Source organism: Entelurus aequoreus, linkage group LG04, assembly GCF_033978785.1.
Source record: "Entelurus aequoreus isolate RoL-2023_Sb linkage group LG04, RoL_Eaeq_v1.1, whole genome shotgun sequence".
NCBI classification, from domain to species: Eukaryota; Metazoa; Chordata; class Actinopteri; order Syngnathiformes; family Syngnathidae; genus Entelurus; species Entelurus aequoreus.
The window spans coordinates 790028-816894 of record NC_084734.1 but is presented as its reverse complement, the minus strand read 5'-3'; the positions used below and the strand labels follow the sequence as shown (position 1 = coordinate 816894).

General features: G+C 40.7%; 2 protein-coding genes across 5 annotated transcripts in view; both read left to right on the top strand.

Moving 5' to 3' along the window:
• Positions 1–676, top strand: part of LOC133648164 (sodium/hydrogen exchanger 6-like) — a 52753-nt gene extending 52077 nt beyond the window's left edge. Inside the window, exon 17 of one of the 2 annotated variants that reach the window (XR_009825826.1) lies at positions 129–676. The gene's annotated coding sequence lies outside the window, so the exon portion shown is untranslated. Of the gene's footprint in view, positions 1–124 lie in introns of both variants that reach the window. The other variant, XR_009825825.1, reaches the window with a different exon arrangement.
• A 1432-nt stretch (positions 677–2108) lies between these two features.
• Positions 2109–26867, top strand: part of fhl1a (four and a half LIM domains 1a) — a 37985-nt gene continuing 13226 nt past the window's right edge. Inside the window, exon 1 of one of the 3 annotated variants that reach the window (XM_062043969.1) lies at positions 2109–2168. Coding sequence is in view for 1 of the 3 variants with exons in the window: in XM_062043967.1 (XP_061899951.1) it covers positions 22258–22279 (22 nt within the window). In the remaining 2 variants the exon portion in view is untranslated. Of the gene's footprint in view, positions 2169–22120; positions 22280–26867 lie in introns of those variants that run through there. The other 2 variants (XM_062043970.1, XM_062043967.1) reach the window with 2 other exon arrangements.

The window sequence follows — 26867 nt, the reverse complement described above, 5'->3', positions numbered from 1 at the left end:
TGAGTATATTTATAGAGAAGAAGGGCTACTTTTACTCCGCTCTATTTATCTACATTCAGCTCGCTACTCGCTACTGATTTTTATCCATCTGTTAATGCACGCTTTGTTTGTTTTGCTTTGTCAGACAGACCTTCAAAGTCGGATCTATCGCATGCCTGCGTTTCACCAATCAAACAGAGCCAGGCGGTCACATGATTAACTGCACGTAAAGTTTCAGCGGCAAACAACAACAACAACAACAATGGCAGAGACAACAACGAACGCTTCGCGTCAACCAGAAGAGGAAGAACACCGCTGGCCTCACATCAAATCCATGTTCACGCTTCAGACAAGCAAAAAAAAAACAGTTATGTAATGCGTTGTCATATGTGTCTCCCCAAACAAGTGGACATTTCAGCTTGCATGAACTCAACGTCAAATTTGAGGAAGCACACGGCGGTAAGTAACGTTAGTAGATATTTTGGCTGTGACCGTAGGCTGATGTTAGCTTCCCTGCTGTGAATCACTGTCAAATGTACATCGTGTGGGTATAATTTATTAACGCACTGCAGCCTCATAGACACACACACACACACACACACACACACACACACACACACACCCACACACACACATGCATAGAAACACCAATCAGAAGTGCACCTACAACTGTCTTCTTTGCAGCCTTCATTGTTCATTAAACAAATTGCAAAAGATGTCCAGAATACTGTGGAATTATGAAATGAAAACAGAGCTTTTTGTATAGGATTCTACGGGGTACCATAACTTCCGTTATACTGACTTCGTCACGCGCATACGTGTGTTCCCAGGTGCAGCCCACACCTATCAGTTTATGGTTTGCGTAAAGGCTAACTTGTTATTTTCCTTTGTAATCTCTGCCTACTGAGTCTATGGTGCTGTTAAGTTATTGTGGCTCAATTTGCCTTCATTTTTTCATGTTAATGTATTATTATTAGGGTTCGCATGTACCCTGTATAAAGGACTCCCACGGGGAGTCCTTTATACAGGGTACAAAGGAACCTATTGAAATTGTAAGGTTTATTATTATTCCGCAGCTTTGCGCACTACTTTGCCCCCCTTAACATGCTTCAAAACTCACCAAATTTTATACACACATAGAAAAACTGTGACAGCACACTTTAGTAAAAAAACCAAACCCCAAAAATCAAAATTGCGCTCTAGCGCCCCCTAGGAAAAAAAACATAAACAAACTGCCTGTAACTCCTACTAGGAAGGTCGTAGAGACATGAAACAAAAACCTGTATGTAGGTCTTACTTAGACCTACAATTCATAATTTCCCATCTTCGGGGAAAAACCAACAGGAAGTTGGCAATTTCCCCTTCAACACAAAAAATGACTAAAAACACTAATTTTTGCCTCTTTGAGCTGTAATTTGACCCCCTTAAAATACTTCAAAACTCACCAAACTTTTTATACACATCGGGCTTAGTGGAAATTGCGATCTAAAAAAAAAACCGAACCCCAAAACTCAAAATTGTGCTCTAGCGCAATTTTTGAATAAAACAGAGACAAACTTGCTTCTCAGAGGAAAACACAGACAAAACTGCTTGTAACTTCCGGTAGAAACGTTTTAGAGACACGAAACAAAAACCTCTATGTAGGTCTCACTCAGGACTACCACTGGACAAAAGTATTGGGACACCTAGGACTAGCACCTGCCAAAATGCGGACCCGACCAACGCTGCTTGCAGCTTTAATTTAATATATTATTGTTTTAGTTGCTTAAGAGATATTCCTGGCTCTGAATTTGCTCATTGCTATTTTGATGTTTTTGTGCATTATTTGTTGCCGTCGTCATTAAACGAACAGGTTACTCATCAGTTACTCAGTACTTGAGTAGTTTTTTCCCCAACATACTTTTTACTTTTACTCAAGTAAATATTTGGGTGACTACTCCTTACTTTTACTTGAGTAATACATCTCTAAAGTAACAGTACTCTTACTTGAGTACAATTTCTGGCTACTCTACCCACCTCTGGAGGTTTGTGATATAAAGTTGAGTGTTGAGGTCATATTAGTGGGAGGTTTGACTTGTTTCCTCCCTGTGACTTGTAGACTGCAGCACATTTTTCTGCAGTCTGCACAGCCAGCGACACAACACTCTTTGTCTGCACAGCCAGCAACACAACACTCTTTGTCTGCACAGGTCAGTCCTCTTGCACATTTACTCTTGTTTATACTCATAGTACATTATTTGTCTATTCATAATATCCTTTTTATTTACACTAAACATTTAGTATGTCTTGCTTTTTTACACTTTGCACCATTATAATATGTATTATAATATGTGTACCCTTTAATAACAACAATATACTGTATATACTGTATGTGTACCCTTTAATAACAACAATATACTGTATGTGTACCCTTTAATAACAACAATATACTGTATATACTGTATGTGTACCCTTAAAAGGCCTACTGAAATGATTTTTTAAAATTTAAACGGGAGTAGCAGATCCATTCTATGTGTCATACTTGATCATTTCGCGATATTGCCATATTTTTGCTGAAAGGATTTAGTAGAGAAAATCGACGATAAAGTTCGCAACTTTTGCTCGCTGATAAAAAAAAAAGCCTTCCCTGTACCGGAAGTAGCGTGACGTCACAGGAGCTAGTATTCCTCACAATTCCCCGTTGTTTACAATGGAGCGAGAGAGATTCGGACCGAGAAAGTGACGATTACCCCATTAATTTGAGCGAGGATGAAAGATTCGTAGATGAGGAACGTTACAGTGAAGGACTTGAGAGGCAGTGCAGGACGTATCTTTTTTCGCTCTGACCGTAACTTAGGTACAAGCTGGCTCATTGGATTCCACACTCTCTCCTTTTTCTATTGTGGATCACGGATTAGTATTTTAAACCACCTGGGATACTATATCCTCTTGAAAATGAGAGTCGAGAACGCGAAATGGACATTCAGTGCCTTTTATCTCCACGACAATACATCGGCGAAATGCTTTAGCTACGAGCTAACGTGATAGCATCTTGCTTTAACTGCATATAGAAACAAAAAAAACAAACCCCTGACTGGAAGGATAGATAGAAAATCAACAATACTATTAAACCGTGGACATGTAAATACACGGTTAATGCTTTCCAGGCTGGCGAAGGTTAACAATGCTGTGCTAACGACGCCATTGAAGCTAACTTAGCAACCGGACCGCACAGAGCTATGCTAAAAACATTAGCTCTCCACCTACGCCAGCCAGCCCTCATTTGCTCATCAACACCCGTGCTCACCTGCGTTCCAGCGATCGGCAGAAGGACGAAGGACTTCACCCGATGCGTTTGGCGGCCCGGAGACGTAGGAAGTCAAGGTGAGGTCGGCGGCTAGCGCGGCTAGCGCGGCTAGCGCTCCAACAAAGTCCTCCTGGTTGTGTTGCTGTAGTCCGCTGCTAATACACCGATCCCACCTACAACTGTCTTCTTTGCAGCCTTCATTGTTCATTAAACAAATTGCAAAAGATGTCCAGAATACTGTGGAATTATGAAATGAAAACAGAGCTTTTTGTATAGGATTCTACGGGGTACCATAACTTCCGTTATACTGACTTCGTCACGCGCATACGTCATCATACCGCGACGTTTCAGCCGGATATTTCCCGGGAAATTTAAAACGTCACTTTATAAGTTAACCCGGCCGTATTGGCATGTGTTGCAATGTTAAGATTTCATCATTGATATATAAACTATCAGACTGCGTGGTCGCTAGTAGTGGCTTTCAGTAGGCCTTTAATAACAACAATATACTGTATGTGTACCCTTTAATAACAATATACTGTATGTGTACCCTTTAATAACAACAATATACTGTATATGTGTACACTTTAATAGCAACAATATACTGTATGTGACAGGGTTAGTACAGGTGTGCTCACCTGTAGCGTACAGGAACAGCTGGGCTTCCTCTTCTTCTTCTTCCACCATAAAGGCATGAGGTCATCATCCTGTGGGAGATCTTCTTCTTCCTCATCTGGGTGACCTCATCCTTCTTCTCAAAGCCAGTAAACTTTGACCTTTCACCTTCCAGGTGATGAAGGTCAAATGTGAATCAGGTGATGAAGGTCACATGTGAATCAGGTGATGAAGGTCACATGTGAATCAGGTGATGAAGGTCATATGTGAATCAGGTGATGAAGGTCATATGTGAATCAGGTGATGAAGGTCATATGTGAATCAGGTGATGAAGGTCGTATGTGAATCAGGTGATGAAGGTCATATGTGAATCAGGTGATGAAGGTCATATGTGAATCAGGTGATGAAGGTCATATGAGAATGAGGTGATGAAGGTCATATGTGAATCAGGTGATGAAGGTCATATGAGAATGAGGTGATGAAGGTCACATGTGAATCAGGTGATGGTCATATGTGAATCAGGTGATGAAGGTCATATGAGAATGAGGTGATGAAGGTCATATGTGAATCAGGTGATGAAGTCACATGTGAATCAGGTGATGAAGGTCATATGTGAATCAGGGGATGAAGGTCATATGTGAATCAGGTGATGAAGTCACATGTGAATCAGGTGATGAAGGTCACATGTGAATCAGGTGATGAAAGTCATATGTGAATCAGGTGATGAAGGTCATATGTGAATCAGGTGATGAAGGTCATATGTGAATCAGGTGATGAAGGTCGTATGAGAATGAGGTGATGAAGGTCGTATGTGAATCAGGTGATGAAGGTCGTATGTGAATCAGGTGATGAAGGTCACATGAGAATCAGGTGATGAAGGTCATATGAGAATCAGGTGATGAAGGTCATATGTGAATCAGGTGATGAAGGTCATATGTGAATCAGGTGATGAAGGTCATATGAGAATCAGGTGATGAAGGTCATATGTGAATCAGGTGATGAAGGTCACATGTGAATCAGGTGATGAAGGTCATATGTGAATCAGGTGATGAAGGTCACATGAGAATCAGGTGATGAAGGTCATATGAGAATCAGGTGGTGAAGGTCATATGAGAATCAGGTGGTGAAGGTCATATGTGAATCAGGTGATGAAGGTCACATGTGAATCAGGTGATGAAGGTCATATGTGAATCAGGTGATGAAGGTCACATGTGAATGAGGTGATGAAGGTCACATGTGAATGAGGTGATGAAGGTCACATGTGAATCAGGTGATGAAGGTCATATGTGAATCAGGTGATGAAAGTCATATGAGAATCAGGTGATGAAGGTCATATGTGAATCAGGTGATGAAGGTCACATGTGAATCAGGTGATGAAGGTCATATGAGAATCAGGTGATGAAGGTCATATGTGAATCAGGTGATGAAGGTCATATGAGAATCAGGTGATGAAGGTCACATGTGAATCAGGTGATGAAGGTCATATGAGAATCAGGTGATGAAGGTCATATGTGAATCAGGTGATGAAGGTCATATGTGAATCAGGTGATGAAGGTCACATGTGAATCAGGTGATGAAGGTCATATGTGAATCAGGTGATGAAGGTCACATGTGAATCAGGTGATGAAGGTCACATGTGAATCAGGTGATGAAGGTCACATGTGAATCAGGTGATGAAGGTCACATGTGAATCAGGTGATGAAGGTCACATGTGAATCAGGTGATGAAGGTCATATGTGAATCAGGTGATGAAGGTCATATGTGAATCAGGTGATGAAGGTCACATGTGAATCAGGTGATGAAGGTCACATGTGAATCAGGTGATGAAGGTCATATGTGAATCAGGTGATGAAGGTCATATGTGAAGCAGGTGATGAAAGTCACATGTGAATCAGGTGATGAAGGTCATATGTGAATCAGGTGATGAAGGTCACATGTGAATCAGGTGATGAAGGTCATATGTGAATCAGGTGATGAAGGTCACATGAGAATCAGGTGATGAAGGTCACATGAGAATCAGGTGATGAAGGTCACATGTGAATCAGGTGATGAAGGTCACATGAGAATCAGGTGATGAAGGTCATATGAGAATCAGGTGATGAAGGTCATATGTGAATCAGGTGATGAAGGTCATATGAGAATCAGGTGATGAAGGTCATATGTGAATCAGGTGATGAAGGTCACATGTGAATCAGGTGATGAAGGTCATATGTGAATCAGGTGATGAAGGTCACATGAGAATCAGGTGATGAAGGTCATATGAGAATCAGGTGATGAAGGTCATATGTGAATCAGGTGATGAAGGTCATATGTGAATCAGGTGATGAAGGTCACATGTGAATCAGGTGATGAAGGTCATATGTGAATCAGGTGATGAAGGTCATATGTGAATCAGGTGATGAAGGTCACATGTGAATGAGGTGATGAAGGTCACATGTGAATCAGGTGATGAAGGTCATATGTGAATCAGGTGATGAAGGTCACATGTGAATGAGGTGATGAAGGTCACATGTGAATCAGGTGATGAAGGTCATATGTGAATCAGGTGATGAAGGTCACATGTGAATCAGGTGATGAAGGTCATATGTGAATCAGGTGATGAAGGTCACATGAGAATCAGGTGATGAAGGTCACATGAGAATCAGGTGATGAAGGTCACATGTGAATCAGGTGATGAAGGTCACATGAGAATCAGGTGATGAAGGTCATATGAGAATCAGGTGATGAAGGTCATATGTGAATCAGGTGATGAAGGTCATATGAGAATCAGGTGATGAAGGTCATATGTGAATCAGGTGATGAAGGTCACATGTGAATCAGGTGATGAAGGTCATATGTGAATCAGGTGATGAAGGTCACATGAGAATCAGGTGATGAAGGTCATATGAGAATCAGGTGATGAAGGTCATATGTGAATCAGGTGATGAAGGTCATATGTGAATCAGGTGATGAAGGTCACATGTGAATCAGGTGATGAAGGTCATATGTGAATCAGGTGATGAAGGTCATATGTGAATCAGGTGATGAAGGTCACATGTGAATGAGGTGATGAAGGTCACATGTGAATCAGGTGATGAAGGTCATATGTGAATCAGGTGATGAAGGTCACATGTGAATGAGGTGATGAAGGTCACATGTGAATCAGGTGATGAAGGTCATATGTGAATCAGGTGATGAAGGTCATATGTGAATCAGGTGATGAAGGTCACATGTGAATGAGGTGATGAAGGTCACATGTGAATCAGGTGATGAAGGTCATATGTGAATCAGGTGATGAAGGTCATATGTGAATCAGGTGATGAAGGTCATATGTGAATCAGGTGATGAAGGTCACATGTGAATCAGGTGATGAAAGTCATATGAGAATCAGGTGATGAAGGTCATATGTGAATCAGGTGATGAAGGTCACATGTGAATCAGGTGATGAAGGTCATATGTGAATCAGGTGATGAAGGTCACATGAGAATCAGGTGATGAAGGTCATATGAGAATCAGGTGGTGAAGGTCATATGAGAATCAGGTGGTGAAGGTCACATGTGAATCAGGTGATGAAGGTCACATGTGAATCAGGTGATGAAGGTCACATGTGAATCAGGTGATGAAGGTCACATGTGAATGAGGTGATGAAGGTCACATGTGAATGAGGTGATGAAGGTCACATGTGAATCAGGTGATGAAGGTCATATGTGAATCAGGTGATGAAAGTCATATGAGAATCAGGTGATGAAGGTCATATGTGAATCAGGTGATGAAGGTCACATGTGAATCAGGTGATGAAGGTCATATGAGAATCAGGTGATGAAGGTCATATGTGAATCAGGTGATGAAGGTCATATGAGAATGAGGTGATGAAGGTCACATGTGAATCAAGTGATGAAGGTCATATGTGAATCAGGTGATGAAGGTCACATGTGAATCAGGTGATGAAGGTCACATGTGAATCAGGTGATGAAGGTCATATGTGAATCAGGTGATGAAGGTCACATGTGAATCAGGTGATGAAGGTCATATGTGAATCAGGTGATGAAGGTCATATGTGAATCAGGTGATGAAGGTCACATGTGAATCAGGTGATGAAGGTCACATGTGAATCAGGTGATGAAGGTCATATGTGAATCAGGTGATGAAGGTCATATGTGAATCAGGTGATGAAGGTCATATGTGAATCAGGTGATGAAGGTCATATGTGAATCAGGTGATGAAAGTCACATGTGAATCAGATGATGAAGGTCATATGTGAATCAGGTGATGAAGGTCACATGTGAATCAGGTGATGAAGGTCATATGTGAATCAGGTGATGAAGGTCACATGAGAATCAGGTGATGAAGGTCACATGTGAATCAGGTGATGAAAGTCACATGTGAATCAGGTGATGAAGGTCATATGTGAATCAGGTGATGAAGGTCACATGTGAATCAGGTGATGAAGGTCATATGTGAATCAGGTGATGAAGGTCACATGAGAATCAGGTGATGAAGGTCACATGAGAATCAGGTGATGAAGGTCACATGTGAATCAGGTGATGAAGGTCACATGAGAATCAGGTGATGAAGGTCATATGAGAATCAGGTGATGAAGGTCATATGTGAATCAGGTGATGAAGGTCATATGAGAATCAGGTGATGAAGGTCATATGTGAATCAGGTGATGAAGGTCACATGTGAATCAGGTGATGAAGGTCATATGTGAATCAGGTGATGAAGGTCACATGAGAATCAGGTGATGAAGGTCATATGAGAATCAGGTGGTGAAGGTCATATGTGAATCAGGTGATGAAGGTCATATGTGAATCAGGTGATGAAGGTCACATGTGAATCAGGTGATGAAGGTCATATGTGAATCAGGTGATGAAGGTCATATGTGAATCAGGTGATGAAGGTCACATGTGAATGAGGTGATGAAGGTCACATGTGAATCAGGTGATGAAGGTCATATGTGAATCAGGTGATGAAGGTCACATGTGAATCAGGTGATGAAGGTCACATGTGAATCAGGTGATGAAGGTCATATGTGAATCAGGTGATGAAGGTCATATGTGAATCAGGTGATGAAGGTCACATGTGAATCAGGTGATGAAAGTCACATGTGAATCAGGTGATGAAGGTCATATGTGAATCAGGTGATGAAGGTCACATGTGAATCAGGTGATGAAGGTCATATGTGAATCAGGTGATGAAGGTCACATGAGAATCAGGTGATGAAGGTCACATGAGAATCAGGTGATGAAGGTCACATGTGAATCAGGTGATGAAGGTCACATGAGAATCAGGTGATGAAGGTCATATGAGAATCAGGTGATGAAGGTCATATGTGAATCAGGTGATGAAGGTCATATGAGAATCAGGTGATGAAGGTCATATGTGAATCAGGTGATGAAGGTCACATGTGAATCAGGTGATGAAGGTCATATGTGAATCAGGTGATGAAGGTCACATGAGAATCAGGTGATGAAGGTCATATGAGAATCAGGTGGTGAAGGTCATATGTGAATCAGGTGATGAAGGTCATATGTGAATCAGGTGATGAAGGTCACATGTGAATCAGGTGATGAAGGTCATATGTGAATCAGGTGATGAAGGTCATATGTGAATCAGGTGATGAAGGTCACATGTGAATGAGGTGATGAAGGTCACATGTGAATCAGGTGATGAAGGTCATATGTGAATCAGGTGATGAAGGTCATATGTGAATCAGGTGATGAAGGTCACATGTGAATGAGGTGATGAAGGTCACATGTGAATCAGGTGATGAAGGTCATATGTGAATCAGGTGATGAAGGTCATATGTGAATCAGGTGATGAAGGTCACATGTGAATGAGGTGATGAAGGTCACATGTGAATCAGGTGATGAAGGTCATATGTGAATCAGGTGATGAAGGTCACATGTGAATGAGGTGATGAAGGTCACATGTGAATCAGGTGATGAAGGTCATATGTGAATCAGGTGATGAAGGTCATATGTGAATCAGGTGATGAAGGTCACATGTGAATGAGGTGATGAAGGTCACATGTGAATCAGGTGATGAAGGTCATATGTGAATCAGGTGATGAAGGTCATATGTGAATCAGGTGATGAAGGTCATATGTGAATCAGGTGATGAAGGTCACATGTGAATCAGGTGATGAAAGTCATATGAGAATCAGGTGATGAAGGTCACATGAGAATCAGGTGGTGAAGGTCATATGTGAATCAGGTGATGAAGGTCATATGTGAATCAGGTGATGAAGTCACATGTGAATCAGGTGATGAAAGTCATATGAGAATCAGGTGATGAAGGTCATATGTGAATCAGGTGATGAAGGTCATATGTGAATCAGGTGATGAAGGTCATATGAGAATGAGGTGATGAAGGTCACATGTGAATCAGGTGATGAAGGTCATATGTGAATCAGGTGATGAAGGTCACATGTGAATCAGGTGATGAAAGTCATATGAGAATCAGGTGATGAAGGTCATATGTGAATCAGGTGATGAAGGTCATATGTGAATCAGGTGATGAAGGTCATATGAGAATGAGGTGATGAAGGTCACATGTGAATCAGGTGATGAAGGTCATATGTGAATCAGGTGATGAAGGTCATATGTGAATCAGGTGATGAAGGTCATATGTGAATCAGGTGATGAAGGTCATATGTGAATCAGGTGATGAAGGTCATATGTGAATCAGGTGATGAAGGTCACATGTGAATCAGGTGATGAAGGTCACATGTGAATCAGGTGATGAAGGTCATATGTGAATCAGGTGATGAAGGTCATATGTGAATCAGGTGATGAAGGTCATATGTGAATCAGGTGATGAAGGTCATATGTGAATCAGGTGGAATCTACTTTTATACCCAATCATGGCACCCACCTGTTCCCAATTAGCCTGCACACCTGTGGGATGTTCCAAATAAGTGTTTGATGAGCATTCCTCAACTTTATCACTATTTATTGCCACCTTTCCCAACTTCTTTGTCACGTGTTGCTGCCATCAAATTCTAAAGTTAATTATTATTTGCAAAAAAAAAAAAAAGTTTATCAGTTTGAACATCAAATATGTTGTCTTTGTAGCATATTCAACTGAATATGGCTTGAAAAGGATTTGCAAATCATTGTATTCCGTTTATATTTACATCTAACACCATTTCCCAACTCATATGGAAACGGGGTTTGTACATATATGCGTATATACACACACACACACACATATATGCATATATATACACACATATATCTATACACATATACAGTATATGCAAATGTATACACATATATATATACATTTTTATGCATATATATATATACTGTATACACATATATGCATATATATACACATAAATATATACATATACTGTATATATACACATATATACTGTATATATATATATATATATATATATATATGCATATATATACACATATATACACATATTTATATACATATATATACACGCATATATATATACATATATATATATGCATATATATATACATACATACACACAGTATATATAAACATTTCAACTACTTACAAATGTGTTTTAGTTGTACATGTTTTAGGCATGTATGGATGGATGATTATTTTATACATATTTATTATTGAAAAGCATATTTCTCACTTACAGATTATTTTTTTGGTCAACTTGTACAGGTTTTAGTTCCCAATATTTATTTTCAATATTGTATTTTTGATATATATATATTTGACCCATCCAGAGATTGTTTTATTTCATAGTGTAGTACAGGTCTTATAACTTTATTTCATACACGTTTTGAAGGGATTTATGTGTTTATTTATATTATTGCTTTTATAAAATATATTGTACCTGCATGGACATTCTAGGTCCCACTATCTTATACACATTAAGTATTTATCCACATATTTACATTCATGGATATTCTTTTTAGATACATATTTTACCTACATATTTTTTGTGGGTTAAATTAAGTACAGTTTTTACATTTGGAATGTATTTATTGTGGTTTCATGTTCTTTATGAACTTACATCACATACACATTTACTTGACTTTTGAGCATATTTCAATTCCTGATGTGAGGAATGAATGCAGTTAGAGGACATAAATGTCATAGAAAATATAATATTAACTATCATCTTATTTGCTTTTGTGTGTGCGTGAAGTAGTGTCAAGTTGTTTACAGCTGAAGGCTTGTTGGTTGGCTCACACTGGAGATTTTATCTCTCTCTGTGTGTGTGTGTGTGTGTGTGTGTGTGTGTGTGTGTGTGTGTGTGTGTGTGTGTGTGTGTGTGTGTGTGTGTGTGTGTGTGTGTGTGTGTGTGTGTGTGTGTGTGTGTGTGTGTGTGTGTGTGTTACATCCTGGCTAGCAAGTGTTGCAGTGTTGACAGACAGTTGACCCTGTGGTCTTTGTGCACACATAACTAAGTCCTGATTTGTGACCTTTACTTACTGTGTGTGTGAGTGTGAGTGTGAGTGTGTGTGTGTGTGTGTGTGTGTGTGTGTGTGTGTGTGTGTATGTGTGTGTGGTGAGTCACAGTTGCCATGCCAGAGATCATGTGACACACTAAGTTGACATGCAGTAGAAAGAAGTCTCCTGTCACACAGATACTTCTCCTGTTTGAAAGGACATCCCTAGCGCCCCCTATGGGTTGTGCTCAAAATGTGCTCTCTTACCAATATTTGAAACACGTAAACAAAGTAACCCAAATTTCCCTGTTGTGGGATCAATAAAGGATGATCTTATCTTACCTTAAACCACTGAAATAAAATACAAACTCATTTAAACTTTCATTTTGAGCAACATTGAACATAAATAACATTTTTAAAACATTTTTTACTTCACCAGTCTTGCTGATGATCTACTATTTTACCTGCAATCTCCTTTTGTAGGCCGTAATGCGCTTGTACACATAGAACTTCGATGCTTTTGGAGAGCTTCCGGTTCGTCCCTCCAACATTTTAAACAGTCACTCTTTGCTGGTACAATCCCAGAAGGGAGGAATGGCTCCATGTGCTTCTCCACCTCTTTCTGTGTCCAGGGTCGCCTTGTCTGGGCAGCTGTCAGGTTCAAGCACTGATGACATCTATTAATCAGACAAGAAGCAAGGAATCATGCAGAGACAAGCGTTCAATTTAGCTCATGAGGAGAACGCATGGAGCTGCACACTTACTACGCTCTAAGGTTCAGCTCCTGCGTCCCTCTATTTATTCAGGAGTCCCACAGTCAACAACACTAAAGACGCCTCTGAAAGGAGTAGTCACATATATTATGCAAAGCAGGTCCAGGACGCACAGTACGTGACGGAATGTGCTGGGGGCCTTGTGATTTCGCCTTGTCCCCGCTTTGTCTGCGTGTTGTCATCTTATCTTCGTTGAGGCCGTTGAAGTCTCTGCTTCGTCTGCGTGCTGTCATCTTATCTTCGTTGCGGTCGTCGAAGTCCTTGGCTGTTAGCGGGCTAAAACAAAGATAACATCTGTGGCTGAGGCCACCCCTCAGACAAGAAGTTTTGTCCTTGCATAGATTACAAAAGTCTAACTTGAGCACAATAGCTAATAACTAAATCAACGGACTTTAAGCATACTAAAGTTAGTGTGATAATATATATGTAATTATTCTAACACTTTAGCTTTACCTGCAAGTGACCATACAAAATATGTGTATGAAAATAAAAGAAATAAAAGAAGATTAAGAAATTAAGTTATTTATTTGTTTGCTATAATGTCTTTAACCCACAGAGAACAATGCATACATATGCATTTGCATTATTTGTGACAAAACAAAGACTTATACAAGTTGACTAAAAAAACAGTTTATATATATAGTTTACCTTTGGAAGAATGTCTCACTGCACGATCTCCTGATGATGCATCCTCTTCTTTTCAAAGTTGTGTCAGTCTCTTGGGGGGGTGGGATTGCTTCCTCCTCAGTGGTTGGAAAGTCCCCCCCTTCTGTGGGTTGAATGTAAGAAACATTCAGTGTCATGCTTACCCACGGCGTGGCGAAGTGGGGACGGTGTGGCGAAGTTGCTAGAGTGGCCGTGCCAGCAATCGGAGGGTTGCTGGTTACTGGGGTTCAATCCCCACCTTCTACCATCCTAGTCACATCCGTTGTGTCCTTGAGCAAGACACTTCACCCTTGCTCCTGATGGCTGCTGGTTAGCGCCTTGCATGGCAGCTCCCGCCATCAGTGTGTGTGAATGGGTGAATGTGGAAATAGTGTCAAAGTGCTTTGAGTACCTTGAAGGTAGAAAAGCGCTATACAAGTATAACCCATTTATCATTTACCATTTACCATCGGCCACATGCACTTCCAGAGTGCTAACCAAATGGAACTTCAGAAAGAATTCTAAATAACAGAATATTAAGACATATATTGTCATTAAAACTACTGCGAATACATTTAATAAACCACAACAATGAGTATTGACATTACATACCATTATCAAGAAATGAACAGTTTTCGTCCACTCTGGTAAGATCTTCAGAATCAAAATACCTTTCTTGTCATTGTATGGAAACAACGAAATTGGACAGCAATCCAGCTCAGTGCTTTTAAAACAAACCTACATGAAATAGTGTTAAGACAACAAACAATTTAAAATTTAAAAACATAATAAAATGTTAAAAATAACATATTGCACAGTAGATCTTTATCAGAGATAAGCAAGTAATAAAGTGGTGAGTGTTCAGGTAAGTGCAGAGTTTAGGGCAATAACAGCTCTAGGATAGAAACTGTTTTTCAGTCTATTTGTCCTTGCTTTGATGCTCTTATAGCGCCTCCCTGAGGGCAAGAGTTCAAGCCAGTGGTGACCTGGGTGGGATGAGTCCCTGAGGATGCTGTTTGCTCTCCTGTTGCAGTGTCTCTTATGCAGGTCAGAATCAGAATCAGAATAGTTTTATTGCCATTGTTTGAGAACGGGTTCACAAACTAGGAATTTTTCTTGGTGCAAACGTGCGACATAAAACACATATAACACATATTTGGTAATAAAAAGAGCTGTGACTGAGCTATCAGATAGACTTAGACTTAGAAGGAATTCAAGGAGCTGCTGTTAGGAGTTATTGTTCATTTGCCTGATGGCCGAGGGGAAAAAACTGTTCAGGTGGCGGGAGGTGTGGGTCTGGATGGAGCGTAGTCTCCTGCCTGAGGGGAGAGGGGAGAATAGTGTGTGTCCAGGGTGAGAAGAGTCAGCTGTGATCCGACCCACACGCCTCCTGGTCCTGGACGAGAACAAGTCCTGGAGGGATGGGAGCTTGCAGCCTATTCTTATCCTGGACTGTGGCGCCGGGGAACCACACTGTGATGGAGGAGGTCAGGATGGACTCTATGATGGCTGAGTAAAACTGCACCAGCATCTCGGTCGGCACCTTAAGTTTCCTCAGCTGCCGCAGGAAGTCCTCTAGAGATGTAAGAGGACATGCAGTGATCTTCTGGGCCGCGTTTCTGACCCCCTGTAATCTCTTTCTCTGTGCCACCGTGCAGCTAGAAAACCACACGGAGACGCCGTAGGTCAGTATTGACTCAACGGAGCAGCGATAGGACAGGAGCAGGTTATCAGCCACATCTATTTTCCTCAGCCTTCTCAGAAAATACAGTCTTTGCTGACCTTTTTTCTGGAGTGCAGTGGTGTTGCTTTTCCAGGTCATGTTGCTCGAGATGTTCACGCCCAGGAACTTGCACTCAAAGACCCTTCCCACCTCCTCTCCCATGATGTAGATGGGCTGGATGAGCTCAGTGATTTTTTTCCCTGAAATCAACAATCAGCTCCTTGGTCTTTGTGGGATTGAGAATGAGGTTGTTTTTTGCATAGTGGTCTGACAGTGCCTTCACCTCTTCTCTATAGGCAGTCTTGTCCCCTTCCCATTCCGCAGAAATCAATGGTTAACTTTTACAACTGTGCCATCAGCAGTGTCCTCACTTACGGCTTTTTAGTGTGGTTTGCTAGCTGCACTAAAGCGAACCAACAGGCCCTCCAGCGAGTGGTTAAAGCGGCGGGGAAAATTACAAGGACGATACTCCCAGAGATGAGTGCCATGTACACAACTCGCTGCCTAAAGCGAGTACACAACATCCTGAAGGACAGATACCACCCAGCACATGGCCTCTTCAACCTGCTACCCTCTGGAAGAAGGTATAGATCGATTCGCGCCAGGACCACCAGAATGTCTCACAGTCTGTGAGACTGCTAAATGAACAGCCTGCCCCTTTGCTGCCCCGGACCATCTCATTACCTCACTCTTCACCACCTCAATAATTGTGCTCTGGACACTGCATTGCTGCAACATCAACGTAACACCCATCAGACATCTGACTGTTCCCACCCCCACGCCCCCTCTATTCGCCATCTTCATTCCTGACAATGCTAAACTGTGAACTATGGTCAACCTGCACTTTAATGCAGTTTCTATGCCGCTGGACAAAGCTCAAACAAAATCTCGTTGACATGTATGACTTAAGTGTTATTATGACAATGACAATAAAGGAATTCATTGATTGATTGATTGATTCCTCTTCAGTTTCCACAACACTTTCTGTTACCATGTTAAGCTTATAATTGACTTCAAACCAAACAAAATGATGGGGAAAAAATGATAGACAAAGGAAACAACAAAGATGACAACTTACCATTTGGACCAATTGTGATTTCATCCAAGTTCTAGCCATGGAACTCAGATAATCGACCTTGCTCGAGTGCCATCAAAACTTTGCTGGTTTTTGCCAGCTGCAGTGTCTTTTCAGGGAGTCTATAGAACTCACGATGGATTCTAATATCATGGCCAAGAAAGTTGTCCAGCTGGTCCATCTCTGTGTCTGTCATGTTTAGCACAGTTGAAAGGGTGGCAGCATGTTTTCCTAGTTTGGTGGATGTAAGTGACACAGGACATGCTTTTGCATAGTCTCGTATGCAGTCAGAACCACGGCAATGTGTCAACGCTGTGGGTCTTGCAAACAGGTAAGTGTTGTCTTTGAGAACCCCACAAGTTTCCCTGTACTTAACGAGAAGTTCAAATGCACAAACCATTTTTGGAGTCAAGAGAATAGGAACAGGTCTGCCTCGTTTTTCCCCTGATGACAATCCTTGAAAAATGTCTGCAGAGTTTGTTTCCCACTTCAGAGAGAGCCCAGTCCACATCTTCATGAGGATCAGTTGTGTCTCTTGACAAAAAGCCAGCAGGCTCTCCTTCTCTTTGTCTGTTAAAGAGGATGATCTGTGTCAAACATACTTTTGTCAGGTCTGACCAGGCCTTTGTGAAAGAATGTTCACTGCTGCACTCATCATGCATTTGACTGAGAAACTCATGCATGTGTTGAACATCCTCAGTGAAGGGCATAAGTTGTGGTGCATTCCACTTTCCTTCAGCTATGTTCCTCAGAGCTGTTGCAGAGATCAACTCCTTCCACTTCTCACGATGGACATCTTGGAACTGAGTGGCATTCTATTGTGGATGTACTACCAGTCTGTGGTTGCCAGTGTTCTGTACTACATCGTAGTGTGCTGGGGGGGCAGTATATCTAAGAAGGACAGCTCTAGACTGGAGAAACTGATCAGGCGGGCCGGTTCTACGATCGGACTAAAACTGGACTCACTGGTGACGGTGGCAGAGAAGAGGACTGTGGAAAAACTAGTGAGCATTCTGGATGATGCCAGTCACCCTCTGCATAGCGTTGTCAGTAGCCAGAGGAGCCTGTTCAGTGCTAGACTGCTTCATCCCAAGTGCAGGACTAATAGACTAAAAAACTCCTTTGTCCCACACGCCATTAGACTGTACAACTCCTCTCTGGGAGGGAGGGGGGTACTAGAATGACGGGGGATGCAAAACAATAACAGCGTAATACGTTTTCATAACATGGTCACTAATGCCTAGTTTCTCTTGTTGTATTCTTATTTTACTGTTATATTTGTATTCTCATTGATGCTTTTTGTTCTTATTCTACTGTAATATTTTTCTATTTTGTTTCCATTTATATCCCCATTATTTACTTTTTTTAAATTCGATCTCAATTCTGTACACTGCTGCTGGAATTTTAATTTTCCTGAGGGAACTCTCCTGAAGGAATCAATAAAATACTATCTATCTATCTATTCCTTACCAGCTCTTCATTGTTGTTTATCAAACCTTGTGCTTTCAAGAGTTTGCTGACTTTAACCAGGGAATTCCCAAGTTTAGTTGCCAGTGATGGAATCCAGAATTAGTTAGTGTCACTATCATAGCCACAAGTACATTTGACAGCTTTGACCATCTCCAAGTAGTTCTTAGGATTCACAAAATCCTCCATTTTTTTCAAGGTAGTTACTCTCCCGGCATTATGAATCAGTCTTCCTAATTCCCGCATCTTCTCTCTGACATATTGTTGATTTTTTTGCTGATATACATCAATCAATCAATCAATGTTTATTTATATAACCCTAAATCACAAGTGTCTCAAAGGGCTGTACAAGCCACAACGACATCCTCGGTACAGAGCCCACATACGGGCAAGGAAAAACTCACCCCAGTGGGACGTCGGTGAATGACTATGAGAAACCTTGGAGAGGACCGCATATGTGGGTAACCCCGCCCCTCTAGGGGAGACCGAAAGCAACGGATGTCGAGTGGGTCTGACATAACATTGTGAAAGTCCAGTCCACAGTGGATCCAACACATCAGCGGGAGTCCAGTCCACAGCGGGGCCAACAGGAAACCATCCCGAGCGGAGACGGGTCAGCAGCGCAGAGATGTCCCCAACCGATGCACAGGCTAGTGGTCCACCCGGGGTCCCGACTCTGGACAGCCAGCACTTCATCCATGGCCACCGGACCTATGCAACTCCCCCTCGCAAGGGACAGGGGAGAAGAGGAGAGAAGAAAAGAAACGGCAGATCAACTGGTCTAAAAAAGGGGGGTCTATTTAAAGGCTAGATTATACAAATGAGTTTTAAGATGGGACTTAAATGCTTCTACTGAGGTAGCATCTCTAACTGTTACCGGGAGGGCATTCCAGAGTACTGGAGCCCGAATAGAAAACGCTCTATAGCCCGCAGACTTTTTTTTGGCTCTGGGAATCACTAATAAGCCGGAGTTCTTTGAACGCAGATTTCTTGTTGGGACATATGGTACAATACAATCGGCGAGATAGGCAGGAGCTAGACCGTGTAGTATTTTATACGTAAGTAGTAAAACCTTAAAGTCGCATCTTAAGTGCACAGGAAGCCAGTGCAAGTGAGCCAGTATAGGCGTAATATGATCAAACTTTCTTGTTTTTGTCAAAAGCCTTGCAGCCGCTTTTTATACCACTTTTGTTCAACAGGTGCTGCCCAACATCTGTGATGACATGGTCATCTTTTATTATTTCTGTGATAGGATCAGGAATCATTGCACTTATTACTCCCCACAGTTGTTTGGATACACTTGAAGGCACAGGCCCAGTATATGTGCACATGGACCGGACACGGTTCTTTCCTGGTTTTCCGATGACTGATGCAGGTTTGGGGGGACAACTTGGCATGTGTCTCCACAGTACCTTTCTGGTAAACAGTCCTTGGCAATGTGCACAGTGCATGAAATCATTTCCTTTAGCTTCTTTAGGTGGTTGTTTGAATGGCACTAGTTCACCCATCCCTGACTCCATAATAGCAGCATTGTGAGCGTAGTTCCCTTTATTACGAATATTCTCTAGCTGTGTCCTTCTCTCCATGGAACTCGTTGGAAAGCTAAGAGCTGTGGCTACTTCTAATGTGTTTTTGTGTGCACTTTCTAGATGCCTTGCCATCTTGGCATAAGGCTTACTGCAATACAAGCAATAACGTCTTTTGTTGTAAACTCTATTTCCATGTTTTTTGAGGGGAGCACAAACAACTACGCTGTCAATTGTTTCCTGACTTGAGCAGGGTTCCTCTGTTCCAGTGACATCAGGTGTTATGTCCAAGTCCATGTGGTCTACTGTTGTGCTGTCACAGGCTGGAGGACTTATTGAGCCAGGACATCTGTGTTTCATCTAAAATGTGTGAAACAAAATCAATGTGACGTTTTTAAAATATCCTAAATCTCCAATGTCCATCATACCTCTGTAAGCTATTAACTAGCTATAAGCTACCTCTATTGGACCCCGACTTAAACAAGTTGAAAAACTTATTGGGGTGTTACCATTTAGTGGTCAATTGTACGGAATATGTACTTCACTGTGCAACCTACTAATAAAAGTCTCAATCAATCAATCAATCAAGCATTACATATAACTTCTGAGAAGTCCTTATAGACAACCAACCACTTTTCACACTTATTTTCCTAGCTATACTTAGCTTAGCTTCTCCAGCTAATCAACTCGAATTAGTTATCGTGCTAGCTATTAACTGGCTATAAGCTACCTCTATTGGACCCCGACTTAAACAAGTTGAAAAACTTATTCGGGTGTTACCATTTAGTGGTCAATTGTACGGAATATGTACTTCACTGTGCAACCTACTAATAAAAGTCTCAATCAATCAATCAATCAATCAAGCATTACATATAACTTCTGAGAAGTCCTTATAGACAACCAACCACTTTTCACACTTATTTTCCTAGCTATACTTAGCTTAGCTTCTCCAGCTAATCAGCTGGAATTAGTTATCATGCTAGGCTAACTCACAAGACGTAACTAGCTTACCTATTTTTTTGGCTTAACTTGGTTATGAACACATTGTTCTTGTACAAATGATAGTCAATAACCTCCATTTGTAAGAAAGATGTGCTTACCTTTTGGTTTAAACAGCTTATTGTCGTATCCCATTAGCCGACATCTCCTGCAGACAAAGCACCTTCGTTACGGGGACCAGGTGGAAGTTGTTCCCAATTAGCCTGTTCACCTGTGGGATGTTCCAAATAAGCATTCCTCAACTTTATCACTCTTTGTTGCCCCTGTGACAACTTTTTTGCAACGTGTTGCTGCCATTCAATTCTAACTTCATGATTATTTGCGGAAAAAGAACAAAGTTTCTCAGTGTGAACATGAAATATCTTGTCTTTGCAGTCTACTCAATTGAATATAAGTTGAAAAGGATTTGTTGTATTCTCTTTTTATTTACCATTTACACAACGTGACAACTTCACTGCTTTTGTACTTACCGTTATTTCCGGACTATAAGCCGCTACTTTCCCCCCTCGTTCTGGTCCCTGCGGCTTATACAAGGGTGCGGCTTATATACGGCCTGTTCTTCTCCGACACCGACGAAGAGGATTTCGGTGGTTTTAGTACGCAGGAGGAAGACGATGACCCAATGATTAAAGACTGACTTTTCATATACCGGTTATTTTGATAACGTACAGGCGAGCACTTTATATTACTTTGCACCGTTGTATTATTTGTACTCTGCACGAATGCTGTTCGCCATGTCAAAGATGTGAAAGTTTGATTGAATGATTGAAAGATTTATTGTTAATAAATGGGACGCTTTGCGATACCAAACAGTCATCTCTGTCCCGACAATCCCCTCCGTGGTAGCAGGAACCCCTATATACTACGCTAATTACACATCAAAACCCTGCGGCTTATAGTCGGGTGCGGCTTATATATGGAGCAATCTGTATTTTCCCCTAAATTTAGCTGTTGCGGCTTATAGTCCGGAAATTACGGTACATGCGACTAGCATACACACCATAACTGTACACACAGTGTGTCCGCCATATTTGCTTCCTGACATGTAGTCCAGAGAACAAGACACACACAACTATATTTATGCACACTGCTAAAGTTCACCATGTCTTAGTGTGTGTGTGTGTGTGTGATGCTAATGTGTGTGTGGGTGATCACTTGTCTCACCATCCTTGTGTGGACATACACATTTGGCAAACCACCCTTTCTGTGAGGATCTTTTGACTTGTGAGGACATTTGTCTGGTCCTCACAACTACAGAAGTGAAATATTGTTTTTACTTTGTGTGTTTTGCATTCTGAAGTGAGGTTGCAACTCTATATTTTTTTAATCACTCTAGCTATAGTGGAAAGGGGGGCCCTCACAACCTACTAACCAAACGTGGGTCCACACAAAGTAGGCAATACATGTATGTGTGTGTGTGTGTGTGTGTGTGTGATACGAGTGTTCCCCAAGTGAGTCATCAGGATGAGTTGTGATGTTGATGTGTGTGTGTGTGTGTGTGTGTGATGTTGATGTGGTCCACGAGAGACAAAACATTTGATGGGAGTATCTGTTGTCCATCATTCAAAACCTTTGAGAGAGCCTCTTTATATTTTTAACTTGTCCCAGCGTGGAGTCATTTAGACCTTCTAGACTAATCCTTCTCTTCTAGTGCGGCCTAAAAAGGAGAAGAGGGTGAAGTTGGGGGTGAGGTGGGTGTGTAGAGGGTGTGGGGGTGAGGTGGGTGTGTGTATATACAGACCCCCACATGCAGGTGCCTCCATCTTTACACGCCTCAGCTCTCCTCCCGACGACGACAACATGACTTTCTACAGACACTCAGGTAGGATCTTCTCTCCTCCCAAGGGCGGTTCAAGGACACACCCGGGGAGAGGTCAAGGGCAGTTCAAGGACACACCCAGGGAGAGGTCATGGACGTTTTCTGAGAGACGACAATTTACTTTGAGCTTCATGTCCGCCACATTTATCTCTCACATTCCAATGAACGGTCTTGTGCTTCAAACTTAATATGCTGTGTGAATGCTGAGATATAAGCATTCAAGTTAATGTTTATGTATTGTGTGAATGCTGAGATATAAGCAATCGAGTTAATGTTTATGTACATCACACATTTATTGTGTGAATGCTGAGATAGAAGCAATCGGGTTAATGTTTATGTATTGTGTGAATACTGAGATATAAGCAACCAAGTTAATGCTTATGTGAACCACACATTTATTGTATGAATACTGAGATGTAAGCATCCAAGTTAATGCTTATGTGAATCACACATTTATTGTGTGAATGCTGAGATATAAGCATTCAAGTTAATGTTTATGTGCATTACACATCTATTGTGTGAATGCTGAGATATAACCATTCAAATGTATGTATGTCACACATTTATTGTGTGAATGCTGAGATATAAGCATTCAACTTCATCTTAGTGTGCATCACACATTTATTGTGTGAATGCTGAGATATAAGCATCCAAGTTCATGCGTATGTGCATCAAACATTTATTGTGTGAATACTGAGATATAAGCATTCAAGTTAATGCTTGTGTGCATCACACATTCATTGAGTGAATGCTGAGATATAAGCATTCAACTTAATCTTAGTGTGCATCACACAATTATTTTGTGAATGCTGAGATATAAGCATCCAAGTTCATGCTTATGTGCATCACACATTTATTGTGTGAATGCTGAGATATAAGCATTTAAGTTAATGTTTATGTGCATCACACACTTATTGTGTGAATGCTGAGATATAAGCATTCAACTTGATCTTAGTGTGCATCACACATTTATTGTGTGAATGCTGAGATTTACTCGATCCAGTTAATGTTTATGTACATCGCACATTTATTGTGTGAATGCTGAGATAGAAGCAATCGGGTTGTTTATGTATTGTGTGAATGCTGGAGATACAAGCATTCAAGTTAATGCTTATGTGCATCACACATTTATTGTGTGAATGCTGAAATGTAAGCATTTAAGTTAATGTTTATGTGCATCAAACATTTATTGTGTGAATGCTGATATAACCATTCAAGTGTATGTACATCACACATTTATTGTGTGAATGCTGAGCTATAAGCATTCAACTTAATCTTAGTGTGCATCACACACTTATTGTGTGAACGCTAAGATATAAGCATCCAAGTTAATGCTTAAGTGCATCACACATTTGTGTGAATACTGAGATATAAGCAATCGAGTTAATGTTTATGTGCATCAAACATTTATTGTGTGAATGCTGAGATATAACCATTCAAGTGTATGTACATCACACATTTATTGTGTGAATGCTGAGATATAACAATTCAACTTCATCTTAGTGTGCATCACACATTTATTGTGTGAATGCTGAGATATAAGCATTTAAGTTAATGTTTATGTGCATCACACATTTGTGTGAATATTGAGATATAAGCAATCGAGTTAATGTTTATGTGCATCAAACATTTATTGTGTGAATGCTGAGATATAACCATTCAAGTGTATGTACATCACACATTTATTGTGTGAATGCTGAGATATAACAATTCAACTTCATCTTAGTGTGCATCACACATTTATTGTGTGAATGCTGAGATATAAGCATCCAAGTTCATGCTTATGAGCATCACACATTTATTGTGTGAATACTGAGATACAAGCATTCAAGTTAATGCTTATGTGCATCACACATTCATTGTGTGAATGCTGAGATATAACAATTCAACTTCATCTTAGTGTGCATCACACATTTATTGTGTGAATGCTGAGATATAAGCATTCAAGTTAATGCTTATGTGCATCACACATTTGTGTGAATACTGAGATATAAGCAATCGAGTTACTGTTTATGTGCATCACACATTTATTGTGTGAATGCTGAGTTATAAGCATTTAAGTTAATGTTCATGTGCATCACACATTTGTGTGAATATTGAGATATAAGCAATCGAGTTAATGTTTATGTGCATCACACATTTATTGTGTGAATGCTGAGATATAACCATTCAAGTGTATGTACATCACACATTTATTGTGTGAATGCTGAGATATAACAATTCAACTTCATCTTAGTGTGCATCACACATTTATTGTGTGAATGCTGAGATATAAGCATTCAAGTTAATGTTTATGTGCATCACACATTTATTGTGTGAATGCTGAGATATAAACATTCAAGTTAATGTTTATGTGTATCACACATTTATTGTGTGAATGCTGAGATATAAACATTGAAGTTAATGTTTATGTACATCACACATTTGTGTGAATGCTGAAATATAAGCATTCAAGTTAATGTTTATGTGCATCACACATTTATTGTGTGAATGCTGAGATATATGCATTCAAGTTAATGTTTATGTGCATCACACATTTATTGTGTGAATGCTGAGATATAAACATTCAAGTTAATGTTTATGTGTATCACACATTTATTGTGTGAATGCTGAGATATAAACATTGAAGTTAATGTTTATGTACATCACACATTTTTGTGAATGCTGAAATATAAGCATTCAAGTTAATGTTTATGTGCATCACACATTTATTGTGTGAATGCTGAGATACAAGCATTCTAGTTCATATTAATGTGCATCACGCAGGTGTAAGTGTAACTGCTGAGATATAAGCATTCCAATGAATGGTTTTGTGCATCAAACCTAAATAAAATATTGTGTGAATGCTGAGATATAAGCATTCAAATTAATCTTTATGTGCATTAAACAATGGTTTTGTGTAATTGCTTATGTGCATCAAACACGTTTATTGTGTGTGAATGCTGAGATGTAAGCATTCCAATGAATGTTTGTGCGTCAAACCTGGTTATTGTGTGACTGCAGCGATATAAGCATTGACATACTGTAAGTCTGCATGTTGTGTCTTCAAAGTAAACATGACTATTTAACACGTGACTTCATAGTCTATGCAAATGCTGGGAGACGAGCGTTCAAACCAACAGTTACGTTATTCTACTAATATTCTAACATCCAATGAAGTGTTCATGCTGAGAGATAAGCAGTAAAAGGTATTATTGCACCGTGTATGCTGAGAGATAAGCAGTAAAAGGTATTATTGCACCGTGTATGCTGAGAGACTGAATAGGATGACTTACATGGTGAGTACATGAAGAGTTAGCACTTAAATGAATGTTTACGCGCATCAACTATTTATTTATTCGACTATTTCTTTCTTCTATTCAAGTGAGTGTCTTTGTAAGGAATGCTGAGAGACTCGCATATAAATAAACACGTTTTTCTTCTTCTTGCGCTTTAAAAAGGCGATTTGGTGTTGTGTAACGATGACGTGTCATCGGGAAGGATGAGGGCCTTCAGACTCGGATCGGTCAAAGTTCACGGTGACCTTTCAGAACAAATATTTTGGCCCGGGAGGATCGAGAGTAGAGAAGCTGATGAGACGACGCCCCCCCCCCCCCCCCCCTCCAAAATAAATAATAAATAAAATCCCTGAAAGGTCAAAGATGTGAGGTCATAAGTCAGACTGCCGCAGATGAGATGAGATGAGTAAGATCATCCATGTGATTTGATAAGAGAAGTCAAAGTCCAACAGGATGACTCAGCTCACTAAATCCACTCTGACCTTCTGAGTGGGAGGCAGGACCACCTTGGACCAGACACGCTCAGTCAGCTGTCACTCGGTCGGGAACAAAGATTAGAGCTGGACTACGGGATGCCACCACAATGGCTGTGTGGCACACCCTGAGGGAGTGTGTGGTCCTCTAAATAGAACCTCAGCTCTTTAAAAGCTCACAAACGAGGCTCGAGGATTGATGAGTCAGTGCTCAAGTCCCCTAAACGTCCCCTGGACACAGCTGCACATTGATATCATCACAAACACACACACACACACAAACAAACACACACATACACACACACACACACACACCTAAATAGCAACACTCGTCTTCAAATGTTTTCCCCGTCGTCATGGTTACTAACAGCATGACTCATGATACACAACAGTCCACTTGAAGCTATTTGCAATAAAAACTAACACTAAATCTTTTTCGTTCCTTTTTCCACAGACGCAAACAAGCTTTCTTTATCCCGCCGTCTGCATTCTGGTGACGCTAAAGCAGGAATGTTAAGTTAGCGCCTGGCTTTTTCCACTCTGACACCAGTGATAGGACACATCTTAAAGGCCTACTGAAAGCCACTACTAGCGACCACGCAGTCTGATAGTTTATATATCAATGATGAAATCTTAACATTGCAACACATGCCAATATGGCCGGGTTAACTTATAAAGTGACATTTAAAACTTCCCGGGAAATATCCGGCTGAAACGTCGCGGTATGATGACGTATGCGCGTGACGAAGTCAGAGTAACGGAAGTTATGGTACCCCGTAGAATCCTATACAAAAAGCTCTGTTTTCATTTCATAATTCCACAGTATTCTGGACATCTTTT